The sequence below is a fragment of the Aspergillus lucknowensis genome (genome assembly GCF_044049455.1).
Source record: "Aspergillus lucknowensis strain CBS 449.75 chromosome Unknown BJX67scaffold_3, whole genome shotgun sequence".
Classification (NCBI taxonomy): Eukaryota; Fungi; Ascomycota; class Eurotiomycetes; order Eurotiales; family Aspergillaceae; genus Aspergillus; species Aspergillus lucknowensis.
The window spans coordinates 588,798-611,474 of NW_027263547.1; the positions used below are offsets into that span (position 1 = coordinate 588,798).

General features: G+C 51.1%; 8 protein-coding genes across 8 annotated transcripts; 3 read left to right on the forward strand and 5 right to left on the reverse strand.

Annotated features, from left to right (window-relative positions):
- Positions 1-232: 232 nt before the first annotated feature.
- Positions 233-2,783, reverse strand: BJX67DRAFT_163229 (ankyrin repeat and BTB/POZ domain protein). Its single transcript, XM_071024975.1, has 3 exons — positions 2,297-2,783; positions 2,125-2,210; positions 233-2,049 (listed from the first exon to the last, which is right to left on the reverse strand). Exons 1-3 carry the CDS (start codon positions 2,528-2,530, stop codon positions 453-455), a joined length of 1,917 nt encoding a protein of 638 aa, XP_070890483.1. The 5' UTR covers positions 2,531-2,783; the 3' UTR covers positions 233-452.
- A 346-nt stretch (positions 2,784-3,129) lies between these two features.
- Positions 3,130-5,375, forward strand: nimA (serine/threonine protein kinase nimA; the record flags this gene model as incomplete). The annotated part of the gene is made up of 3 exons (XM_071030796.1): positions 3,130-3,181; positions 3,246-3,298; positions 3,357-5,375. 3 exons carry the CDS (start codon positions 3,130-3,132, stop codon positions 5,373-5,375), a joined length of 2,124 nt encoding a protein of 707 aa, XP_070890484.1.
- A 1,254-nt stretch (positions 5,376-6,629) lies between these two features.
- Positions 6,630-8,145, reverse strand: BJX67DRAFT_163348 (WW domain binding protein 11). The gene has a single exon (XM_071024978.1). It carries the CDS (start codon positions 7,879-7,881, stop codon positions 7,039-7,041), a length of 843 nt encoding a protein of 280 aa, XP_070890485.1. The 5' UTR covers positions 7,882-8,145; the 3' UTR covers positions 6,630-7,038.
- Positions 8,146-9,164: 1,019 nt separating this feature from the next.
- On the forward strand, positions 9,165-10,331 carry BJX67DRAFT_163290 (uncharacterized protein). The gene is made up of 2 exons (XM_071024977.1): positions 9,165-9,764; positions 9,933-10,331. Exons 1-2 carry the CDS (start codon positions 9,492-9,494, stop codon positions 10,161-10,163), a joined length of 504 nt encoding a protein of 167 aa, XP_070890486.1. The 5' UTR covers positions 9,165-9,491; the 3' UTR covers positions 10,164-10,331.
- Positions 10,332-11,058: 727 nt separating this feature from the next.
- On the reverse strand, positions 11,059-12,079 carry BJX67DRAFT_163283 (ribonuclease P Rpr2/Rpp21/SNM1 subunit). Its single transcript, XM_071024976.1, has one exon. It carries the CDS (start codon positions 12,016-12,018, stop codon positions 11,461-11,463), a length of 558 nt encoding a protein of 185 aa, XP_070890487.1. The 5' UTR covers positions 12,019-12,079; the 3' UTR covers positions 11,059-11,460.
- Positions 12,080-12,227: 148 nt separating this feature from the next.
- BJX67DRAFT_342445 (ATP-dependent RNA helicase SUB2) lies at positions 12,228-15,067 on the forward strand. Its single transcript, XM_071028026.1, has 5 exons — positions 12,228-12,689; positions 13,275-13,685; positions 13,742-14,102; positions 14,158-14,415; positions 14,480-15,067. Exons 1-5 carry the CDS (start codon positions 12,437-12,439, stop codon positions 14,523-14,525), a joined length of 1,329 nt encoding a protein of 442 aa, XP_070890488.1. The 5' UTR covers positions 12,228-12,436; the 3' UTR covers positions 14,526-15,067.
- A 139-nt stretch (positions 15,068-15,206) lies between these two features.
- Positions 15,207-16,961, reverse strand: BJX67DRAFT_377277 (uncharacterized protein; the record flags this gene model as incomplete). The annotated part of the gene is made up of 1 exon (XM_071032063.1): positions 15,207-16,961. One exon carries the CDS (start codon positions 16,959-16,961, stop codon positions 15,207-15,209), a length of 1,755 nt encoding a protein of 584 aa, XP_070890489.1.
- On the reverse strand, positions 16,808-18,945 carry BJX67DRAFT_342451 (FAD-dependent oxidoreductase). The gene has a single exon (XM_071028027.1). The coding sequence runs from the start codon at positions 18,872-18,874 to the stop codon at positions 17,549-17,551; it is 1,326 nt and encodes a 441-aa protein (XP_070890490.1). The 5' UTR covers positions 18,875-18,945; the 3' UTR covers positions 16,808-17,548.
- Between the last annotated feature and the right edge of the window lie 3,732 nt (positions 18,946-22,677).

A 22,677-nucleotide genomic window follows, 5' to 3' on the forward strand; every position in this document is an offset into this window, starting at 1 on the left:
TTGTACCCGTGACTTGATACTCCGTAGGCCTCCTTCATTGAGTCGAACCCGATGGAGAGTTATTGTGATTCTTCGGGAGTGACTACCTCCAATGCCAAACCGACGGACACGGCTGTTTGGCCAAAAAAAAAAAAACTATCTCTGGGGGTCCGCTTTTGATAGAATTCCACTACGCGTGTGGTTGAGGCGAGATCAAACCCTCGAGAGAAATCAGACTCAACAAGAGAGTACATCCAAGGAGCAGTTCTTTGGTGCTCTGGCGGGAGAAATTCAAGTTCCATACATTGTATTCTCGCGGACCAATAAGTCCAGTGTATCGAGCTGTACTGTTTTCTAAGTGTGTTCATCTCTATCCAAGGCCATGGGTACGTCATGTATATATATATGCTGCGTTAACTCGTCACTCATCGACTGGTCGCGCTCAGTGGGTTAGACCCGAATATGTGAAGAGCTTATGCATCCAGATTCAATCTCTCTAGGATCTCGTCAAGCTTCTCCATCAAGATCTGATAGTTTATTGCGTCTTTGGTGAATTCATCGCCGGCAATTTCGCCATCCAATGTCCGGATGATAGGCTGTCCGTTGGCAACAGTTGGTTCAGATAATCTATCGCCGTTAACATGTGCGGGCTTGTCTTGCGCGAGGTCAATGGCATCGATTCCCCCAGTGGTTTTCTCAATGACATCCTCACTAGCATTGTTGCCTCCGGGTTGCCCGTATGGCGTCTCCTCCATCATCTCTTCTATTCCCGCATCGTCAAACCTGAGTCTGAATCGCTCGCCAAGGTAGAATCTGATATCGTCCAGCAATTCGATGGAGTCCGTCTCTTGTCGGCCCTGAATCCTGGATGCTGATTCTTCGATCAGTTCTGCGAATTCCGGAGAATCTACATAGGCCTCAAGACGATAGGCCAGGTACCGAGCAGCAAACTCCTCCAGCCGCTGGACTCGTGTCATCCACGCAGCGCGAATAATAGAGTAGATGTCAATCTCGTCTTCGTCCTTGCCTCTGGTCCTAGCAGCTTCCGCCTGAGACATATTTCCGCTGCCGAGGGTGCTAATCACAACAGCAGCCTTGGCCTTTAGCTTCTCAATAAAGAGCATGTCCGCCGCAAACAGCACATCAACGGCGGTATCAAGCGGGAAATCTGCCCGCTCGGTGTAGAGAAATGTAAGAATAACTTCGAGCACATAAGGAGAGCAATCTAACGGAATAACATGTAAGTGTTCCTTCATGTGGGCTTCGCGGAATGAAGAATTGAACATGGTCTGGAAGAACTCAGACCGTAGAAGCATCGCCCGGTGGCAAGGGAATAAGGTCGACTTCTGTGGTTGCTTGAAGTCTCCGGAGGATTCAACGGGTCCGATTGGAAGTCCTGTAGCATCGGTATCCTTAGTTGACCGAGGCCTAACGTCCTCCGGGAGTTCATCGGCCTGTAGTAGAACATCCGCGAAGATGGGATTGTTGTGATCCCATTGGACGTCATTTGCCTTGTCCGTATCAATCACTATCTTATTTCCAAGTATGTTCTCTCGGAACCAATCCTCTAGTTGATCTCGCCCTCTCATAATCTCAATCGTCCTCCTTTGCCGGGCTAGCCTTCTGTCGCCGCTGTCGATTATGCTGTCAACGAGGGTGCTGATTTCCAAATATTTGGCAATTTTATCAATCCCAGCAAAGACTTCCGACTCTGTGAACCCTGTCCCTGGCCCGCTTCTCAAATCCCGAGGAGGCTCTCCCAGATATAAGTACTTAATCGCCGTCCCGAAAGCCTGGGGTGGTATAGTATTAGGGAGCTTCCAGGTGGTAGTCTCAGGAGCAACTTTTAGCTTTTGACGAAAGTAAGGCGACCGAGCAGCCAATATGAATTTATGCAGATATAGAGTCTCGTCGCCCGCAACCACATCTATGTCAAACGTCTTCGGTTGATCCCGCACCAAAAGTGATGCCACATGAGCAGCAAGAGGCTGGAGAGGATCGGTAGACTTTGAGTAGTCATATTCCAAAAGCAGATTCCGTATACGATCGTTTAACGCATTATATAAACACCTACCGGGAAGCACGCATGTTAGCAGGAGCGTGGGCAGTCTTTGATTCAAAGTATGGGTAGCACCTCATGCATACCTCTCTCCTTGAAAGGTGTCTCTTTCACATAAAGCTCCAGACTCTAGTAGTAGTTGAGCGACTTCGTAATGGCCACAGAGACTCGCCTGAGATATAAACCCCGTTATTAAATCGTCTAATGTCCCCATGTGGGGTGGGAGCTTGATGCCGTATAACTCAAGGGATCACCAACCAAAATTAAAGGGGTATAATCATAAGGATCCCGCGCATTGATATTGACTCCCTCGGTGATCTTCTCTTGACAGACCTTAAGGTCCCCCTTACGACAAGCTTCACATAGTTCCCGGAACGGCTTGCTGAGATCAAGAGGATTGTCGTCAATGATAGCGCCTTCCTTGATCAGCTTCTGCTCATTATGCAAGCTAATCTCTAACTGGTCTTTGCGCAGAACAGTCCTGTCTCCCATTGTGAAGAAGTTGCTCTCAACTGTGGCGGAGGGGTTGCTCGGGGAGAAGAACAAACGTGGGACCCGGACGTTCGCCCGCGAGCGGCGATGCCATGCTTATCGATAAATGGAGTCACGTGGTAAGCTAGCTTGGTTCGCGGACCGGAATACACGGGTTTCCGTGTTGGATTGCAGTGATTCCCAATGGCTTCAGCCACAGAAAATAAAGAATATTGGGATGGTATGAAAATCCTCCCGCTGGGCTCGCTCGAAGGGACACAGGGTTGTACTTCGCGGAAACGAAACAGGAACGAGAGCGTAGTGAGGCGGATCTACACCGCCCTTGGACTCACCGCTTTCTTAGTAAAGGTAGGGCCCATATCGGTTGCTCAGCAACAGCACTGGCTCTAAACACCACTACATGCCTGTCGAACACCGACTTCTCGAAAGCTTCGACTTCCTCCATGCCCGACCTCAAATTTTTCGACTAACCCAGCAGGCACCTTCTGCACCGTTACAAATCATCAATGAGCTGGGACTCTCCTCTGTCAAGCGTGCTCCTAGCCTTCTTCTGACCGACCCATATACCTGGCGACGCTCGATTTCTCCTAGCAGCCACAATGGCTATCGCATTGGCGGAAGCGGACAAGTATGACGTGCTGGAAAAAATCGGTAACAGCCTCCTTGTTTTACCCTGGAATACTTGTAGGCTCTCTGCTAACCATCGCTCGTTCAGGCTGCGGTTCCTTTGGCATCATCCGCAAAGTGAAGCGAAAATCTGATGGTTTCGTAAGGCGACGAAGAAACTCCAGATGGTGTGGGGTTACTTACAGATACAATTTTACAGATACTTTGTCGAAAGGAAATTAATTATATCAAGATGTCTCAGAAAGAGAGGGAGCAGCTGACCGCTGAATTCAACATCCTAAGCTCCCTTCGGCACCCGAATATCGTGGCCTATTACCATCGAGAGCACCTCAAAGCAAGCCAGGATTTGTATCTCTACATGGAGTACTGCGGTGGTGGCGACCTGAGCATGGTCATAAAAAATCTAAAACGAACAAACAAGTACGCAGAGGAGGATTTTGTCTGGCGCATTCTCTCACAGCTCATAACCGCTCTATATCGCTGTCATTACGGCACGGATCCCGCCGAAGTGGGTTCAAATTTGTTTGGCCCTGCCCCGAAACCTTCGGGTCTTAAAGGAAAGCAGGCCCTGATGACTATTCTTCACCGTGACCTGAAGCCTGAAAACATCTTCTTGGGCACGGACAACACCGTTAAACTTGGCGATTTTGGCTTATCCAAACTCATGAACTCTCATGACTTTGCCTCAACCTACGTTGGGACGCCCTTTTACATGTCCCCCGAAATATGCGCGGCCGAGAAATACACATTGCGTTCTGATATATGGGCCGTTGGCTGTATCATTTACGAACTTTGCCAGCGGGAGCCACCCTTCAACGCACGGACGCATATTCAGCTGGTTCAAAAAATCCGTGAAGGCAAATTTTCGCCCTTGCCTGACTTTTACTCTTCAGAACTGAAGAACATCATCGCAAGCTGTCTGCGAGTCAACCCTGATCACCGCCCAGACACTGCTTCTCTTATTAACTCCCCGGTCATCCGCCTGATGCGGAAGGAAGTGGAGCTCAACAACTCTTTGAAATCTGTTCGGAAGCGGGAGGAAGCCACTATCCAAAAGGTAAAAGAAGTGGAACAGGCTTTCGCTATGCTGGAAAAGGAGAAGCACCAACTCCGATCCGATTTAGAGAATACTGTTCGACGGGAGTGGGAAGTAAAAGCACGGCTGGAAATTGACCGCCAGGTCCAGAGCGAACTCGACAAGCTCCGCAAACGGTTTGAATGTGAGGTTCAAGAGCGCGTATCGCTGGAAATCGAAAAGCAAAAGCGAAATGCGAACTTTCGTGAAGGCATTAGCCTTCATTCTAGTGGGCACGTTTCGCAAACTTCTTCAAGCAACAGCGAAGACACAGACTATCCCTCAAGCACGGACATCAGCCAGCTGTCGCTTGAGTCGCCGTCAAGTAGAGGAGGCCGGCCGCCGAAGAAAGAGACGCGTACCCCGTTCTGTCGATCCAAGACGGTTGTTGATTCACCTATGGACATACAAATGGCAGAGCCATCTCCTATGTCGATAGCGTCGCTCTCTTTGTCACCTCGTCGCACTTCGGCAACTTACTCGGGGAGGAATATCTTTGCCGAAGGTGAGAGACAGCGACCCAAATGGGAGCCCTCTTCCATGGCGTACTCGGATGATGAAGATGATACGCCGGAACTGCCTTCGCCCACTCGTCCAAAAGTTAGGCCTGATCCTTTTAAGGCTCCATCTCGCCCTCTCCTACGACAGAACACGGCCGCATTGGTGCAGAAGTTAAGCACACAACCTCCCATCTTCCCGGCCAATCCTTCCAGACTACCGCAGGTTTCCGGATCCGGCCAACTTGATAGCCATCCAAGGGAATCCAAATCAAGATCACCTCAGCGGCGTTTGTCGAAAATCCCATCGTCAGCCAACCTGGCCGCAGATGCAGGGTCACCGACTCGCAAGAGTGCTGTGAAGCCGGTATCCTCGAAATCGAACGGCGGCGGGGAAGAGATGTTCAAGGCCGTGATGCAGCGCAATATGGGTGGCAGAACGCTTGTAGAGCTTGCGCAAGCCCGTGCTGGTGGGCGTCCTATTGATGAGGTAAAGCGCTGTGCCAGCGACTCGCGCTCTGCGGGCTGCTCCGTCCCCTTGAAGTCTTCCGATCGTGACCCACCCGCAGTATGGGATCCTGAAAGGGACGAGATGCCGAGCCCGTTTTTGGCACGAGGAAGAAAAGTGATTCGCAATCTGAGATGAACTGTGGTGCCCGTATGTTCTCCTGTGCGGGGAGTATGAGTATATCCTGTCTGGCGGACCTACGACAGTTGCAACCTCGCGACATACAGCTAGTACGGTTTTCCCTTTCAGCGGTTGATCCGCGAAAGGCGTCTGAATTCCTTCATGAATGGTTGACTGGCAGATGTCTGTCATCCTTCTCTTACGACTTAATATTCAAAACATTTCTTGGAGTTATGGTTTGGCGGTATACATTCTGAGAGCGAAACCCATGCAAGACATGGAGCAATGATGCATTTCCCTGCGTTGCCGCATCTTTGTCGAGGTTTGGCTTATTTGCTCTGTAACAGCTTTACCAGGCTTTCCTTTGTCTAACGCAGTGATGATCCCCTTTACCTCGATTGATTTCCCAATCCTGTACAGCTACTTGGGTTTCACCCTTGAGTCGAGATCTGCCGCCTCGTCGTTGAGGTTGTTGCACAGGTTACTGAGAGACTTGGGCCTGGTTGATTGTATTTCTCATTCTGAGTGGTTGATAGACTTGCTATTTCATTTGGATTGCACATTTCCCCTGTATTCCCTTTCCTATATCTCCTGGTGTTCTTTTGGCTGGCGTTCATAACATGGATGTTGGGTTAACGGAGCCTTTCAGAAGGACGTGATGTGTTCTGGTACATCTGTTCTCTTAAACCTGAATATCATTGGAATATGTAATTCCTTAGGCAGTACTTGTGCATTAGAAACGCAGTTGGCTCTGTCTGTGTGATGAGACTCGAGACTCGACCACAGTGCGGCACTTGAATCTGACGGGAGTGTATATTACCTGGGTAAGGAGTATAATAGTCCCTTCCAACCAACCAAAACATCGTCAAGGGAAACGGGATCGTCAGTTTCTACCTTAGGTGATGGTGTATCCCTTGCTTGGTCATTATTATCTGAGCCTAAGCAGAATGGCATACGTATTCTGTCGTTATTCTCCGGCGTGACGAGATCTAGATCTAGTTGTGACCGGCTGGCTTGGCTCAGGCCGCTGCGTGCTACGCGGAGGTACTGAGAGCTGTGGGGTGCTTAAGTGAGAGGAAAGGTTTATTATGACAGTGTGGTAGGTATGTCGTGGTCATTACTCCCTTTGTAACGGGCTGGGTGCGGTAGGTGCGTACGATGGAGTAACTGGCTCGCTGACCTCACTGCTGACGACAGATACGCCATGGATAACTTAGCTGTTCATATGATCGACGTTCGGAAGTCTAGCATCAGGCGGATCAGACCCTCTCGGATCGCAACAGTGGAAGCTGAGAAGCAGTACCGGTAAATGGGATGCCATAGGTTGAGGAGTGGGAAAAAAAAGGCGATCAGACAAATGTCGGCTGTACTGACATGGTCCATACTATCCTACTTTCCTCTCTGACATTGGACAAGAGCCACATGATCCGATTCGGGCAGATCCAGATCTAGATCGGGGGCCGGGAAATGGCGACGAGAGTGTTACAGTCTCATCACGGGCTAGTGCGGCCTAGGATGGAAGCCTCAATTGCCTTCCAATGTTCTCGACCGGTGGCGCACAGGTGCTGTGAGCATCATCTCAGTTCATGTTTGAGGGCTACTCACTGCAGGTTGAGTTTGGATGAGTGCAGTAGTGCGCGGATTTTATTATCTCCTCAAGTACACGGGTCCGGGTATCAAATCATGCCTCCTCGTCCTCAACTTCTTCAATTTGGACAGACCGGAGCTCTTGGTTGAACCGCCTTTCCTCGTCGAGGAGTCTTTCCTGGTCGTCAGCGGTGTTCGTCGTTCCCGCAGTGCCGGCGTTATATCCTGCCTTCTCGAGACTGTCGAGCTCTTCTGGTTCTAAGAGCTTTCCTTGGCCTCGTATTGACTCCTGCTTCATTCTGACGGCTGCTGGGACGAACTTGTTGATGGCTTCTTGCCGTAGGTCACGGATCTCTGGCTTTGCTTCATAGACTGTCCTCGATTCCATCACCGGAGGCTTCGCAGGAAGGGAATGCGGGCCCCGACCCTCGCCGCCTGTATTTGCCTCTTTCCTCCTCTGATACTCGCGTGGGATAGGTGGAGGTGTATCTCGGGGCATGGGTATCCCCCGCACTTCCTCGTCCGTCTCACTGCTATCGCTATCTTGTTCTCCAAAATACCCTTGACCGTCTCGCCTCCGCTTCCCTAGGACTCCACCATCCTTCCTTTCCCGTGGGCGATCATGGCCCCGCTTGTGTTGCGAGCTCACAAATTTGGGTGCCTTATCACCTAAAGCTTCCCGGGCTTTCAGCACGGCCCGCAGGTCCCGCTCTAGAGCTTCCAAAATCTGTTTCTCACGTGGTCGCATTCCCTGTCCCGACTGTTCCATCTCCTTGAGATCGTTGATCTGCCGCTGAAGGCGCTCTGGGTTGCGACGGGCCAGTTTCTCGTTCCGGCGGGCCAGTGCCTCAGCCTTGCCTTTTTTAAGACTCTTCTGCTTCTCCAGTTTCCGCTGCGCCATAGCAGGGTTAACGGAACGTTCCTTGTCGCGAGGCATTGTGGCTCTAGACGAGTCTTCCTTCTGCCCTTTTTGATCCAACCTCCAATTGGTTTGGGTGATGCGACACCGGTTTGGAGAAAAATAACAAAGTTCAACTAGGAAGGAATCGGAACGGTTTGAGTGCACGACCCAGACGTTGATTTGATTATTCGACGAGATCCTGTTGAGCGACCAGATATGGCGTTAGTCAAGTGCCTTCGGCCTGAGAAACAAAAGGAAAAGAAGATGCATCGGGGAGCGGCAGCGGGGAAGTATGGACACCTGCAGCAAGCTAGAGACAGGTGAGGAAGATTGGGGCAAGCTCACAGGCTGGGGTTAGAGGTGCACTGCAGGGAGAAAAAAAAATAGAGCAAGTCGGATTGCCGCTCCCTGGGCGTGGGACTACCCCAGACCCAATAGAATGACTTAGGGCAATGATGCAAGGCTCTTGCCTCACAGGTTGGGCAGCGGGAGGTTTAGGTCGCAGCAAGTACGCCACTGATAGGAAGGTCTCGGCTGCTGGCGAGGAAAGCGGCTGGAAAAGCGTCAACAGCGGCAAAGCCGGGCTCTCGGATCTTGGGACGATTGGAGGAGAATCGGAAGGCTGAGATGTCGATGTGGTGTGAGAACAGATAGCGGAGGAGAATTGTTGAGGACTGTGGTAAATGAGGAGAACAGCATCGATGTACGGAAGGCGGTGGCCGGTCCGGCACACCATCCCACCCACATTATTATCAGCAGGATTGGTTTCTCTATAGTTCGTAGAGACTCGTCGTCCTTTGGGGAGCAGGGGGCATCGGAATCGTAGTTGTGGGATCTTGTTGGTTGAAGACTGAGGCTCATCGTCAACAACGAGGAGCTCTCCCTGGATGTTGCATCCTGGGGCCGACGACATGCAGCTCCTCCTTGAGGACCGCTGGACGATCTCCAATCCTTCCCCGATCCTCTCTCCTCGGCTCGCTGACTCTTGTCTTGCGCCTTCTTCAGCTTCTCCAAGATCTTCTTTCTTTTCTTTTTCCCTTTGCTGCGATTCCCCTCGTTGCCGTCCCTGCTTCGGGGTCTCCCCATCCCTGAGCGGCCTCACTTAATTGTGCCATTAATTCCCTACCCTCCATCGACTGGTTCCCTCATTCTCCGTCAAGTGTAACATCCGATTCTTGACTAGACAGCAAGGAGTGGTCACGGTCTCTTTTTTTGAACTATTTTCTCCCATCATTGTCCTTACCGCCGACGATCCAATCCGTTTGTTTCCTCAGCATCCCATCCACCACCCACCCTTCGCCCCCTCTCCAGCGTTTTCTCCCACTTCTCGGTGTCGAGAATGTCATATTAATCACGGCAGGGGGATCATTCTTCCGTCTCCTGAGAAGATAACCCGCGTGCTTGTTCTGGGGTTCCTCTTGTCCTCGTGCCACTTCCCCCGACTCTCCTCCTTCTCCCGTCCACGGTCCCTCCTCCTTTTACTCCGCCTTCCCGTCTTCAACTCCACACTGCGTTCCGTTCTCCATCCCTCCTTGTCCTTGGTTCCCAGCACCATGAACTTCAGTCCGTTTCATCTTTTCGCACTGAGATCGGCTGGTGCTTCCTAGACTCTTGTCGCCGCTGGAGCATGTCTCTGCGCGGACCAAATGTCCGTAGCCTCGATTCCCGACACCTCGCTTGGCCTCACCTCCTCCGAGATCCAGATTCTCCGACAGCAACAGCAGCTTGCTCTTCAGGGTGGCCATACCGGCAATGGAGTTTCCAGAGGAAGAGGCACTGGACGCACTAGCAACTCGAGCTCGCGCGCTGCCAGTGCCGCCAGCAGCCATGGCCGATTGCTGCTGGACCCAATGAGCCTTCGGGCACTTTCGCATCAGTTAGACGGGTTGCAGCAACAGATTCAGAATCGCCTCGAATATGTATGTTAAGCACTTCCGCTTCACGTTTCTCGTCTCCTTGGCCCTGGTCTGAGCCCTGTTTTCCTTTTACGAACCAGTCGTGGAGGTTTGTCGGGCCACATTTCCATGCCATATTTACCCAAAACTTTAGAGCTGTCGTGTTGTTCGATCAATTCTAACGTCTACTAGCTGGAGGAGCAAATGCAGCTTTCCATCCAAAATAGTTACGACCGCGCAGGAAACGTTATTCGCAACGCGGACGCGGAGATAGCCCGCACCCGCTCGATATTGGCGTCAATTGACGAATTGGAAAATGAACTTGCGAAAATCGGGCACATTAGGGAGATTGTGAGAGCCTATCGTGGCCGGATAGAGGGTCTAGACCAACGCCTTGATCAAGCTGCTCGTCGACGACGATGATATGCAGCATATAGCATTTGTTTATACTCCAGATACCCTTCTTCTCCACAACCATACCGACGATCTTGCCTCGGCCCATTCCGTCCTTACTCGTTTCCCTTACGATTCACTTCGACACAACACCAACGGATCGGTAGCCCTGGTGGCGCTTGACTTCCGAATCTACATCACCAACTCGACAGACGTATAACTACGTGATGATTTTCATTGTTCCCACCGGATGGAGCTCATGATTACGGCAATACGGTTACGAACTATCATGCGCATGACTGCCACTTGAACGATGGCCACGACAGATATTTCAAAAAGAGAAAGAGAGCGCACCTTGAAGAACCCATGCGCATGTACCCATATACTGTACCTGTCCCCACGGACCTGTTATTCTGGATTCGGCCCTTACGTTCAATTCTACGGCCCCGTTCTAAGTTATCAAGTGTGGCTATTGTCCTTTGTCGTTATACCTTGCCTTTCGCTATCTTCGTTTTGCAACTAGGGAGAGGGTTGTTTTTAAAAGATTGGATACCTGCCTCACGGCAACTTTGGCTATTGGGGAACGACTGAAATGCAACCACTCAGGAGAGCGGCTTTATCATGTTTATAGCGTCGGAGTTTAGTTCCTTGGCGTGGGTGCTTAGGAGTTTGTTCTGCCGTCGAGTCTGTAAAGACCATTTATCCCATCTCACCTATTCAATCTCCCTACTCGTTCATCGTTACTCTGCATTCTTCGCTAGGATCTGCCCTTGGATAGGATACCACGCACACGACAATTAATAAGTATCCAATTAGACTCAAAACCCCCAATGTCCCAGACGCAGGTGGAGTCACAATTGGGCATGGAAGGTCGAGTCAGCCTTGGATATCGAGAGCCACGTAAAAATCTAGAATGAAACCAAGTCTTGCCTAAGTCACAGTGAAGGCTTTCCATTGTCATGTGGAACACAAAGCTCCTATCTTCCTCAAGCTAATTCGTTGGGCAGCACTTTTGGTTCTTGCTCCCTGTATGTTCACCAACTTCTATGGCGCAGGGAACTCTGCAAGTAGGTAACATTTGCTCGTCGCATAGCTCTCCGTTCAATGAGATGGAGATCCGAATTTGCATTCAGAGGCGATCACGCGCCCTCTCAACCGTCAACTTCTCTGTTAATGCCTAGATTAGGGAGCTGAAATCATTCCCTACCGGCTCATACGTCGGTAAATACGTTGAACCTCCGCCTCTTGCGGTGGGCATGATGTCGGAAGCGTCCTTGAAGGGTGGTTCACAAGGAACACTCAGCAGTGTTATCTGAAGAATTGGGGATCACGTCGGTTTCGCTGACTCCGGCTCGTATTTCACTTTCTCGCCTTTTCTTCGCTCTGAAAGCTTGCTGCTACGCCTATTCGTCTGAGGAAACCGTTTGTCCGTTCCACAGATGTTGCAGCGCACAATCCGTACCTCAGCCCACGACTTCCTCGACCCTCGGCTTGGGTTCCTCGTCTCTTCCGTACAATTGTTACCGGGAATCAACAAGGTATTACAGCGCTTGCAGAGCGATCTTTTTTGCTCGACTGGGAGGCGAAGTTGTGATTTCAGGGAGACCCCACGCATTTGAGAAATGCACCCTCTGGCGAGTTGAGGAATGCAATGTGCGCGATCGTGAGTATTCGCGCGAATCGTAGGTACAGCCGGTACGATGCGATTTGAATCCGTCATAACTGCGTGCTCCCAAGGCTTTTCGCCGCGTTCGATGGCTTCTGTGCCAGGCTTTCCATGTGCGGCTTGGAGGTATGCCGCTGCATTATATAGATAGTTTATTCGCGCGCGCAAATGGCTGTTGACACCTCCGATAGGACCCTTTTTGCCTTTTGCCTTTGCCATTGCGGGACGGCAATGTGGTTCAATGCGTCTTTCGATTATGAATGCACCGTGTCGCACGATGCTCAGCATGCATTCTTGAAGCTTTGCTTGGAACTAGCCGAAAGCGGCAAGGAGACGGGACTGAATATGACTAATACAAATCACGTGAATGGATTTGCTTTCTTCCTCCATCCCTCGCGCTCACCTCTTGTTTCATTCTCTTTCATCATCACCTTTGTCACCCGCCTCAATTCATCGCGCAGCGCCCGTAAGAGCGGCTATTTGTCTCACAAACCTCAATTTCGGTCTTGAACATTTGTTCTTGACTTCTCGCATCTCAGTTATCCAACGCTTCGACTTCCTGGGATTAACACGCGCCACAGTAACCAGACCTTCCCTTCGCGTTCGACATAATATCCCTTAGCCACTATCTCTCAACATGTCTCACGAGGAGGATCTCATTGACTACTCCGATGAGGAGCTTCAGACCACTGACGCCGCAGCCACCACTGCCGCCCCTGCCGCCAACGGCGCTCAAGCTAAGAAGGAGGGTGATTTGACTGTGACTGGTGGCCGTCCGGACAAGAAGGGAAGTTACGTCGGTATTCATTCGACCGGTTTCCGCGACTTTCTGCTCAAGGGCGAACTTCTACGCGCTATCACCGATTGCGGTTTCGAACATCCTTCGGAGGGTTAGTCATCACATTCTTTCCCAATAGCCTTCCTCCATAACTCTATGTTTCAACGTCCGTCCATCTCCTCGGGAAAAGGAATCCATAGTCGCTTCTTGCCATCTGCTTCTCTCGGGTCTCTGGACGCCAAGAAAGATATTCCTCTAGAATGTCAGGAGAAAAGTCGCGCAGCACTGAAAGTGCCCCAGCAGCATCCGACTGTGGCTTTATTGCCTCAGTGATACATTTGCGAAATTGTTGATCTCACCGGATAACTCCCCAGGAATCTTGCACTGATGAGCAAAATTCTGGGCGAGGTATTGCGCATACGAAGGTACGGGCGTCCTGTCACTGGTGCCGGACGGAGTCCGTCTTCGTGCAACTAGCTGCGGGCTCTGAGGTTGACTTTCTACCCTCCTGCAGTTGGTCTTCTACTTTCGCATGCTTACGGCTTGCACTTCCCGATCCTCAGACGAACAAGAATGGCCTGGTACCTTTTAACCTTGCGTAGTCGACTACTCGGGGGGATGGACGGACCGGATTGCCTTTTCAATTTCAAGTTTTATGGATCGAACAAAATCTAACATACCGCTCGCCTCACCACAGTCCAGCAAGTCTGCATTCCGACCGCTATCCTAAACGTTGATGTCCTTTGCCAGGCAAAGTCTGGTCTTGGAAAGACGGCCGTTTTCGTCCTCACAACCCTTCACCAACTGGAGCCTGTCCCAGGAGAGTGCTCCGTCTTGGTCATGTGCCACACTCGTGAGTTGGCCTATCAGATCAAGAACGAATACGCTCGATTCAGCAAGTACCTTCCCGATGTGAAGACGGCTGTCTTTTACGGAGGAACCCCCATCCAGAAAGATATCGAAGTTCTGTCGAACAAGGACACCTTCCCTAACATTATCGTCGGTACCCCCGGTCGACTCAATGCTCTTGTTCGGGATAAGAAGCTCTCCCTGCGCAATGTTAAGGCCTTCGTTCTCGACGAATGCGACAAGATGCTGGATCAGATCGGTATGTGTTGGTAATCTTTCGGGATTTGATTAGAGTGCTTACTCTGTTTCTTCCAGACATGCGTCGCGATGTGCAAGAGATTTTCCGTGCCACACCCGCCGACAAGCAGGTTATGATGTTCAGTGCTACTCTCTCACAGGACGTTCGGCCTATTTGCAAAAAGTTTATGAGGAACCCGCTGGAAGTTTACGTGGATGATGACACTAAGCTCACCCTCCACGGTCTGCAGCAATACTATATTAAACTCAGCGAGGCTGAGAAGAACCGGAAGTTGAATGAGCTTCTCGACAGCCTCGAGTTCAACCAGGTCATTATCTTCGTCAAGAGTACAATCCGTGCGAACGAGCTTGACAAGTTACTGCGCGAGTGCAACTTCCCTAGTATTGCTGTGCACTCTGGTGTGAGTCAGGAGGAGCGGTAAGATATACCAGCCCGACAATATCGAAATGCGCCTGCTGATGAAGTCGTGAAGTATCAAACGTTATAAGGAATTCAAGGAGTTCAACAAGCGTATCTGTGTCGCCACTGACGTTTTCGGACGTGGTATCGATATTGAGCGCATCAACCTCGCGATTAACTACGATCTACCTGCGGATGCTGATTCTTACCTGCACCGTGTCGGTCGTGCTGGTCGTTTCGGGACCAAGGGTCTGTCCATCTCCTTCGTGAGCAGCCCGGAAGACGAGCAGGTCCTGAAGGACATTGAGAAGCGTTTCGAAGTTGCCCTCCCGTAAGCTAACTTGACGAATTAAAGATATGAACGATAGCAGTAAGCTAACATACCTGCCACTTAGTGAATACCCTGAGAACGGCGTGGACTCCAGCACCTACATGGCATAGACAGGCGATTGATACGCCTACCATAACTGTCATGTTGCTCGACCAAATTCAAATTCGAACTCCTCGGTCTTTAGTCTTCTTATTTCCTCTAAACCCTCACTATCCATTTCGTAACTCTGCTTTTGCTTTTGGCGCGACGGTTCGGATGTAGTTTGTCTTGTTGGATGCGCTGGGAACTGGCATCTGGGACATGTGGGACAAAAAATGTACTGGCAGAAAGATTATATGGAGATGTCTGATTAAATTAATCTTCCTGACTCTATGCTTACCCTGCGCAATCCCGTTTGATCTGCTCAGTGAAGGGTAAGTTGGCCATCTGCGAGCAGACGAGATGGCCCCCCACACAAGCTGTACAACCAATCAGCCTACGATTCATATTACCCATGCCCACCATAGTGCTGGAGATGCTTCCCGCTTCTCAACAGATTTAAACGGCTCTCAGTGAACAGACTTTCATAGTGATATTAGTTCCGCGTCTCGTTAATCGCGGCGCGATGTAGCTGTCCACAGTCTATCAAACTATTCTAGAAATTGCAGAGGGCACGGAAATTTAGCCTTCTACGATATAACGATCGACTTCATCATCCTCGCCGCCCTCATTATTCTGGCAATGATCCTTTCTCGGTGGGCGGTTTTCTGCTTATCACCAAGCGGCTCGAAAAATCGACCATCTTCAAGACCCTAGCTAGGAAGAGGCCCATTAACGGAGTCGAACATCGGGGAATCTGAAAGGGGGCCTTCAGCTTTCCCAACCAGTGGCTTTTGGGGAGGGTTTAATGCCGATATAGACTGAAGCTCTTCAGGCTGGATTGGGATGATGTTGGGAACGGTGGGTGAACGATGCCCTCTATCAGATGTTGGAGGGATTTCCCTAGCCCAGATCCAGCGTTGGCAGCATTGGTGGTGTCGGTTGCATGTGGAATGTTTGATTACTTGAGGGCTGGCGTCCTTGCTAATTCTTCCTGAGGGCGTCCAGGGACAGAGAGGCGGGCGGCTGTGTTGGCCATCCTGACCGTCATTGCCTTCAGCGGGGACGATATGGATGAGACGCAAGACGTCGGCCTGGGAGATAGTCGGCTGCGGCCGATCATCGAGATACGGACCAGTCCCTGGGGTGTCCATGAAACTTTGAAATGCGCCAGTCCAAGCACACGCAACGAGATCAAGAGGCGGCGTAGCGCTAGCGACTTCGCGAAGTACGGGCATCGTGAGCCCACTGGTGGTGGCCCCGAGCCAGATGGTTGGTCGACGGAGACTGCAGATGATAACGAGAAGCTCCTCAAAACAGCCGGATTCAGACCGAATCCCCGGCTCATCGGGGAGTTCCTTCACAATGGGATGCAGCCAAGCACTGGCGAGACTATCGGGCACGTCTGGTTTCCAAAACATGCCACAAAGACTCGACATTATGCTGTCCGGATCGCAGCTCAGAGTCATATAATACCGGAGGTCCTCGTACACTGCCTCCCAGGCCGGCGGAGCAGGTTTGAGTCTTACAATTGGACGACTCAGACTTCTGCGGGTTGAGGGTGGGAGGTGAGCGGTCGTGCCAGCGAGACTGTGCGTAGGGAACGTCAAGGCTGTTGTAAAAGCTATCAGGAACTGGTCCCCCAGATTGTACTGCATGGCAAACTCAGCCACAGCGTGAAATGCCCTCAAGGACGAAATTGGCCGCGCATCTGACGTCCGCAAGACAGTGCCTGGCGCTCTCACGGCAATTACTGCTGCGTCTGCGGTTGTCACAGACCAAGGCGTGAGGAATACTGCTTCCTGGCTTTGTTCCTTCTTGTTTGACCTCCTCGGAGTGAGAAGTCCTCCCCAACCCTGAGCTGGAGCCAAAATTGCGGCCGTCCACCGAGCTACGTCCTCTTCTGCATTGGGGATGTCGATTCTCGCGTCGACCTTGAAAAACTTATCACAATCAGAAAACTCCTCCCAGTTCGCAACCCTCGAGTCCGTGTGTTGCATGGACGCTCCAGTCTTGTAGCCGTCCACAAGACGTGCGGACAGTATATAGCACCACCCCGGGGTAAGGACGGCCATGTAATTATGGCGTTCGCTCTCCTGGCCCGCAGCACCTATCCAAGAGCAGAAATTCCAACCAAGATAATTGAAAGGCGTGGGATTTGATATTCCAATTTGTAAAAACTGTGCCTCTGTGATCTTTTCGTCCGCGATACCACAGTCCCTTTCCCCCTCAATAGCAAGCGATGGAGCGAGCGAAGAACCAAGGTTGAGGATCGATGTCTCCCGCGGCACTTCACGTATCCGAGGAACCGCTTGCAGCATGTATTTAGGGTTGGTTGACTCTCGTAAAAGGCCAGTCCTTCGGTAGACCTTTGCCAGAGACGCGAGTTTAAACCAATACCCTCTGCTCTGGGTAAGAGCTTCTTCCCACTGTCCTTGAGAGGGCTCGCGGATATTGTCATCACCCATTGTCTGTGTACAAATGGTCAGCCAGCAACACGCACTGTAGAGACATATTGTCTCCATCTCACCGATGACAACCTGGGCGTAGGTATTCCAGGAAAATTTTTCCCATATTCGGAGGCAAGGGAAGGCATCTCGATGTACTTTCCAAGTATTTGGGAATGAACCTGGGGACTGCGTGACGTCGGGGCCAATGGTACTTGAGGATGGGACTTTATAATCCCGAGAGATCGAACGTGAGTTCGAATAACTAGCTTTAATATAACGATTTACTGTAAAGAGAGAGTCGTGACTATCCTTGCATATGAATAAACTGTAGAGTATAGGATGGGTAGATAGCGGAGAGAAATGCTGCCCTTCTGCTACGAGGAGAACCCTCACGTCAATGCTTGACGACACCGAGCTAGGCAAGAGCCATGAGCCCTGCGTTGGTCGCACCTGCTTTGTTCGCATATATGGCGCCCTAGCGATACAAGTCAATACTGTGTGTGCAGTTACCCTGGATACCTAGATCCATATACTCTAAGCCAAACGCCGCGATGCCCTAAACCATTATGTATTATTATCAGCCAGTCTGTCCAAACTGTCCTCCCTTATTGTGCCTCGCCATAAGCACGTAAGAAAAATCCAGCAAGCTCCTTCGCCCCGTCTTCCCCGAACAGCATCTGGCCGTTAGCATATGTTTCCTCCGCCTTCTCCTTCGTACGCGCTGCTTGATCTGCCTCGAATTCCGCTAGCAATGGATCAAGTGTGTTGATGAATGAATCGATGTCTTCCCCAACGGCCCCATGCGCTCGAATAATAGTGTGCGCCAACAACAGCGAATCCCACATGGCCAGGTTGACTCCCTCACCGGCCCATGGACACATAAGGTGCGCCGCGTCGCCGATGAGGGTAGCGTTAGCTTTGTGTTCCCACGAGGCACCAACTGGCAGGGTATATAGCGGCTTGATATCCAGCAAAGCACCTGGCTTGCCTTCCGTCTCCTCATTTAGGGCAACAGCTACCAGTTGCTTGATGGTAGGTCCCCAGCGACCAAGCAGCGCGTCATCACTTAGAAGCTTGTCACAAGCTTCTGCGGCGGTATAACTTGCGAGTCCTGACGACGAGGGGAAGTTTTCGTCCAGTAGAGAGAAAAATGAGGAGATGCGAGCCGAGTCTTGCGGCCCACGTTGCGACATGACGCCGTTTCGAAGGCCAAGGGCAAAGAAGCTACCGCGGCCGATGAGTTCCGCTAGATGCGGATACTTCGATGTGATCTGGGGTATGGTAGCGGTGATGTATTGCGTCCCTGAGTAGTGCGGTTTCACGTCCGTCAAGAGGCTGCGGACTCGAGACCAGGCGCCGTCGGCCCCGACGACGAGGTCGAAGGCCTGCTTGCCATGAGGACCGAAATCTAACACGACTTCGTTGCCGTTGGGCGTCGTCGAACTAGCGGCGGAAAGGAGCTTGTATCCCCATGTGATGGTGTGTGGTGGGAGGTGGGAAAACAGCAGTTTGGTAAGCGCATGGCGGGAGATTTCCGGGCGCTCGCTCTGCTCTCCCTCGTCTGAATAGAGGATGTTGCCGTCCTTGTCTGAGACCTTTTGCGCCTCAGAGCATTCGCCTGTGAGCTGATGAAATTTGTTGTATAGTCCGCATTCCCGAAGTGCGGCTAGTCCGGACTCCGCGTGGAGGTCGAGCATCCCAGAGGGCTTTGCTAATTCATCATCTGTTGGCTTCTGGCGGAGTTCGAATATTGTGAATGGGATATTATGTTTGTGGAGCAGAAGACCAAGCGTCAGTCCTGCTGGGCCACCGCCAATAATGGCGATTCTTGGCTGGCAAGAGGGCATAACAAACGAGTATATTGAACTCAGGAGTATTCTTGATTGGTAGTATAAATGTAGGATTCGTAGAATTGAGGACAGACTATACATTCAGACGTGAACGAGAAGATCCTCGACCTTATAGTCGCAGGGGTCGGGATATCGCAATGCCGCCCTATGTGCTGTGTCGGACTCTTCTAACCCCCGAGAAAGGATCCCCGGCCCTCATTGATTATCAATGCCCCGAAAAGCTTACCCTCGGGCTGTGGAACATTGGCGGGCGGCACGGCCCCAATTTTCGCCGAGACGATGAGGTGGGAGAATCTTGATGCGTGCTGGATTTCTCTGGCGTTGGCCCTCACACATTCTTCCGTGGGTTTGTTGGTGAGACCTGCCATTTCAGCAGGACGCTTCTGAAGCGGCGAAACAATGTTGAAACAAACTGAGACATCTCCCTTGAACGTCTTTCGAAGTAGACACCCAAGCAGAGAGACTGGGAGGACTCGACTTCCCAGCGACTGGATTTACATTCAGATCACGAGGTATTACCATCTAGAACATGCCTTTTTGGCGGTCTCGACGAATATACTTGATGAGAAGAGGAGTTCATGACAACCCGGACGAGGGGAGCCTGTTTGCCTTTTTTTTTTTTTTGCAAGGATATGTGTCCCTCAAATAGGCATTGGGGACCAAACAGGAGATGAAACAGAGCTTCAAATATCTCCATGCAGAAACATCGCAAGCATCTTTCTCAACAGTGTCGAGCTTCAAGGCCTGACCAGCCAAGGTCTATACTTCTGAGCCACGAACTAAGCAGCCCACATCAAGCCTCTCCACGAATGTGAGCGGAGGCTGAAGAAAAAGACAGGTCCGTCCAAGGCTCCAAGCCCGAAGCTGGACTCAAATGCAGGTGAGCGACAGCGAAAGATAATTCGCAGGGTCAGACTCGAAGGCCGTCAACATGTTCAGAGTTCAGACCCAACGTGGCGCGAGACAGGGTCAGTGACATCAACTTCCAGGGAAAAGCAACGCTTAGCGAAAATCTCATCTCTGATTCTCTGAGAAATGGTGGGACTGAATTTTCAGATCGTTGGCAAATCCAGAATGTGGATGGGCCAGCGCAAGTGACAACAGAGAGACTCCAGAGTGATTCGTTGACTGCCTGCCAAGCACGGGAAAGCTCCTGAGCCATTGTGCTTGCGATGGCCGATATTCAGGAGGTGAGTTGAGGTGGGAAAAGCAACTAGAAGCTAGGGACTTATTGATCGACAAGAATGTTGGCTTTTTGTTGTCAGTAGTGCAATGCATTATCTCCATCCTGAGCGCGCCAGTCTGAACAAAGTCCAGAAGACAAACACGTGTGCGTGGTGTCAAGCCACACAGATCATCGCAACGAAGTGTGGAGAGAAGAAATGAGTTGTTGCGATGGCACCGACAGTGGAATTGATGAGCGCCGATCAAGCGAAATTAGTTCGTCCAGTGTGAGATCATCTTGACGTCAAGGGCTTTTGGTTCTTTTGCGATTGCTCTGTGCCGCTTGAGTCGCAGACCATAGACTCAAAAAATTTCTTTGCCTGCAGACCAGCAATGGCAATGTCCATGGAAGAGTGTGAGGCAAGCTGCGCTTTCGAAAAGGAGGAATGTCGGAGAAGAATAGCGTTGAACAAACCATGGGCCAAGGGTGCAGGTTCCAAGATTGAGATCCTGAAAATAACTCGGTGGGGAATTGATGCAATGAGGGGGGCTTCGAGCGCCTCCCACGGAGCAAATCATATCGCCTGAATTTATTTCAGCCTCTGTTTTTGGATCTCTGGTCCTTCAAGGTTGGTGGGTCAGGCACTCCCTTCTGGACTAGAATCTTGAATCTCATTGCATCCAAGGTTTACAGTTGCTTGCAGAAACTAGTATTTCCAACTCGTCCATGGTACTCAACTCCCAGGACTCGGAAGAGACTTGGGAGTGCTTAATCTTTGTGGGCTTGCGCAATGCTGTGGAAGTCCTGGTTCACGACCTCGAAGACGTAAGTTTCAAGATGCTCTTCGTGACTCACTCGCGACTAAATCGAAGTTCGACGATCGGATCTGCTTCATCGTTCTCCGGGAAGAGTTGAGGGCGTGGGCGAGATGCGTGGAAGAGATTGCCCACAGATCCCCGAACACCGAAGCGACCCAAAAAACCAACACCAGCCACACAGTGACCCGGATTTAACAGAGCATCAACATCAAGGTCGATCAAATACAATTCGGGTTCCTGGGATCGGCGGGTGGCGAAAAAAAAGTGCCACACGCCGAGGGTGATTTGGAGCGGCGAGAGACTGAGACTGCGAGTCGAACCTGACCAGTCACCACGGCAAGCGGAGTGGTGAATAATGGCCCCATCCCCCGGCTGGCTGTTGGCAGACAGCTCCACGACGGGAGCCAAGGGAATCCCGGATGCAGTCAGCAGCTGCAAACAGCGTCACCCGTTTTCCTGTGGAAAACTGCCGATCCCTTCTCCGGACAAAGCTCTGGCATGCTTGAATGAAGAACACTGCCTCCTCCTTTCCGCTTGACCTCCCTCTTCCAATCAGAACCTGACTTCATACCATCATCTCCAGATGAATTCAATCAAGAATGAATTATAACTGAATCGAGCACTCAACTGATTGTCTCCTGCAACCGAACGCAGCAGGAGGAGACAGTTGAGCATGGGGAAAAGAGTACGGATGGCCGTTTATCCTGAACAAAACCATTATCCTGGCTTGTCCTACCCATCTCCAATCAACCCGTTCAATGCGGGAGACACTCACTAAACGCTGTCTGGGAACTGCTTTGCAAAACGATGAACTTGGTCGGGTATCGCGCGTTAAAGGGGAGGTAGCACCTGTCTCCCCAGGCACCGAATAAAATCAGAAGGAAGGAGAAGTCTCACAGGGGCCATCTCACAGAGGGGCTCAAGGCCCGCTCAGATGATCTAATGAACCGTCGCAGTAGTGCGGCAGTTTCGGTGGTGATGTGGAAGAGGGCAGATCGAGATCTCGAGGCTGTTTGATAGATCCCGCCCATTTAAGTGTATTAGGATTATTACGGGAAGCGGCGAGAAAACAGAGAATGTTGACGGAGCATGGAATGGAGATGCTGTGCAGTTGTCAAGAGATGGCGGCGGAATGTGCCCAGGTTCAACCGACCGTTGGGGAGTCTCGATTCTCTCGACCAGCGAGATGGACTTGGCGAGTGGGCCTCGGTGACTGGGGGATGTGCTCCTTTGGCAGCCGATTTGCCTGGCCACTTTAGCGGGTGGCTGTCGTGTCTCAAAACGCATAACCAGAATGATTCATTTGACGAGTCGGCCATTTGAATCGTGCGATCGAGGCAAGAGAGTACCGAGATGCGACCCTCTTCAACTCAAGTGCCTCGCGGGAGAAGCCTTCCCATTGTTGAGAAAAGGAGGGAAAAAGAAACAAAGCCATGATGCAAATCATACGGAGCCCAACATCAACGATTCGTAGCAGAACAGCACTAGTAATCTTCAACGCGCGATCTCCAAAGCATAAATAATAATGTCATGATAATCAGGTCGCAGCCATCCCCAATCATTGATGATGCTTTTTATTTCCAGCGCCCAGTCGTCTCAGTTCAGCGCTTTCGTCTCTTTTCTTGGGGAAGGGAAAAGCAACTTGAGGCCCTTCGTACATTCTTCTGTTTTCCGCCATTCGTTCTTCCATCTTGGGTGCCACCTGCAATTGTTTTCCTTTCCTTCTTCGCTTGCGGCCCCCCTCCCCATTGGCAGTCGTCGCCTCCCTAATTCCGTTTCCGGTCCAAGCTCGAGCGGGGATCCACGACTGTGAGAGAGAGACTTGGGATGAGCCTGACCCTGATTGCAAAAAAAAGAAACGGAAAAAAAAAACGGAAAGGGCAAAAAAAAAAGAATACCAT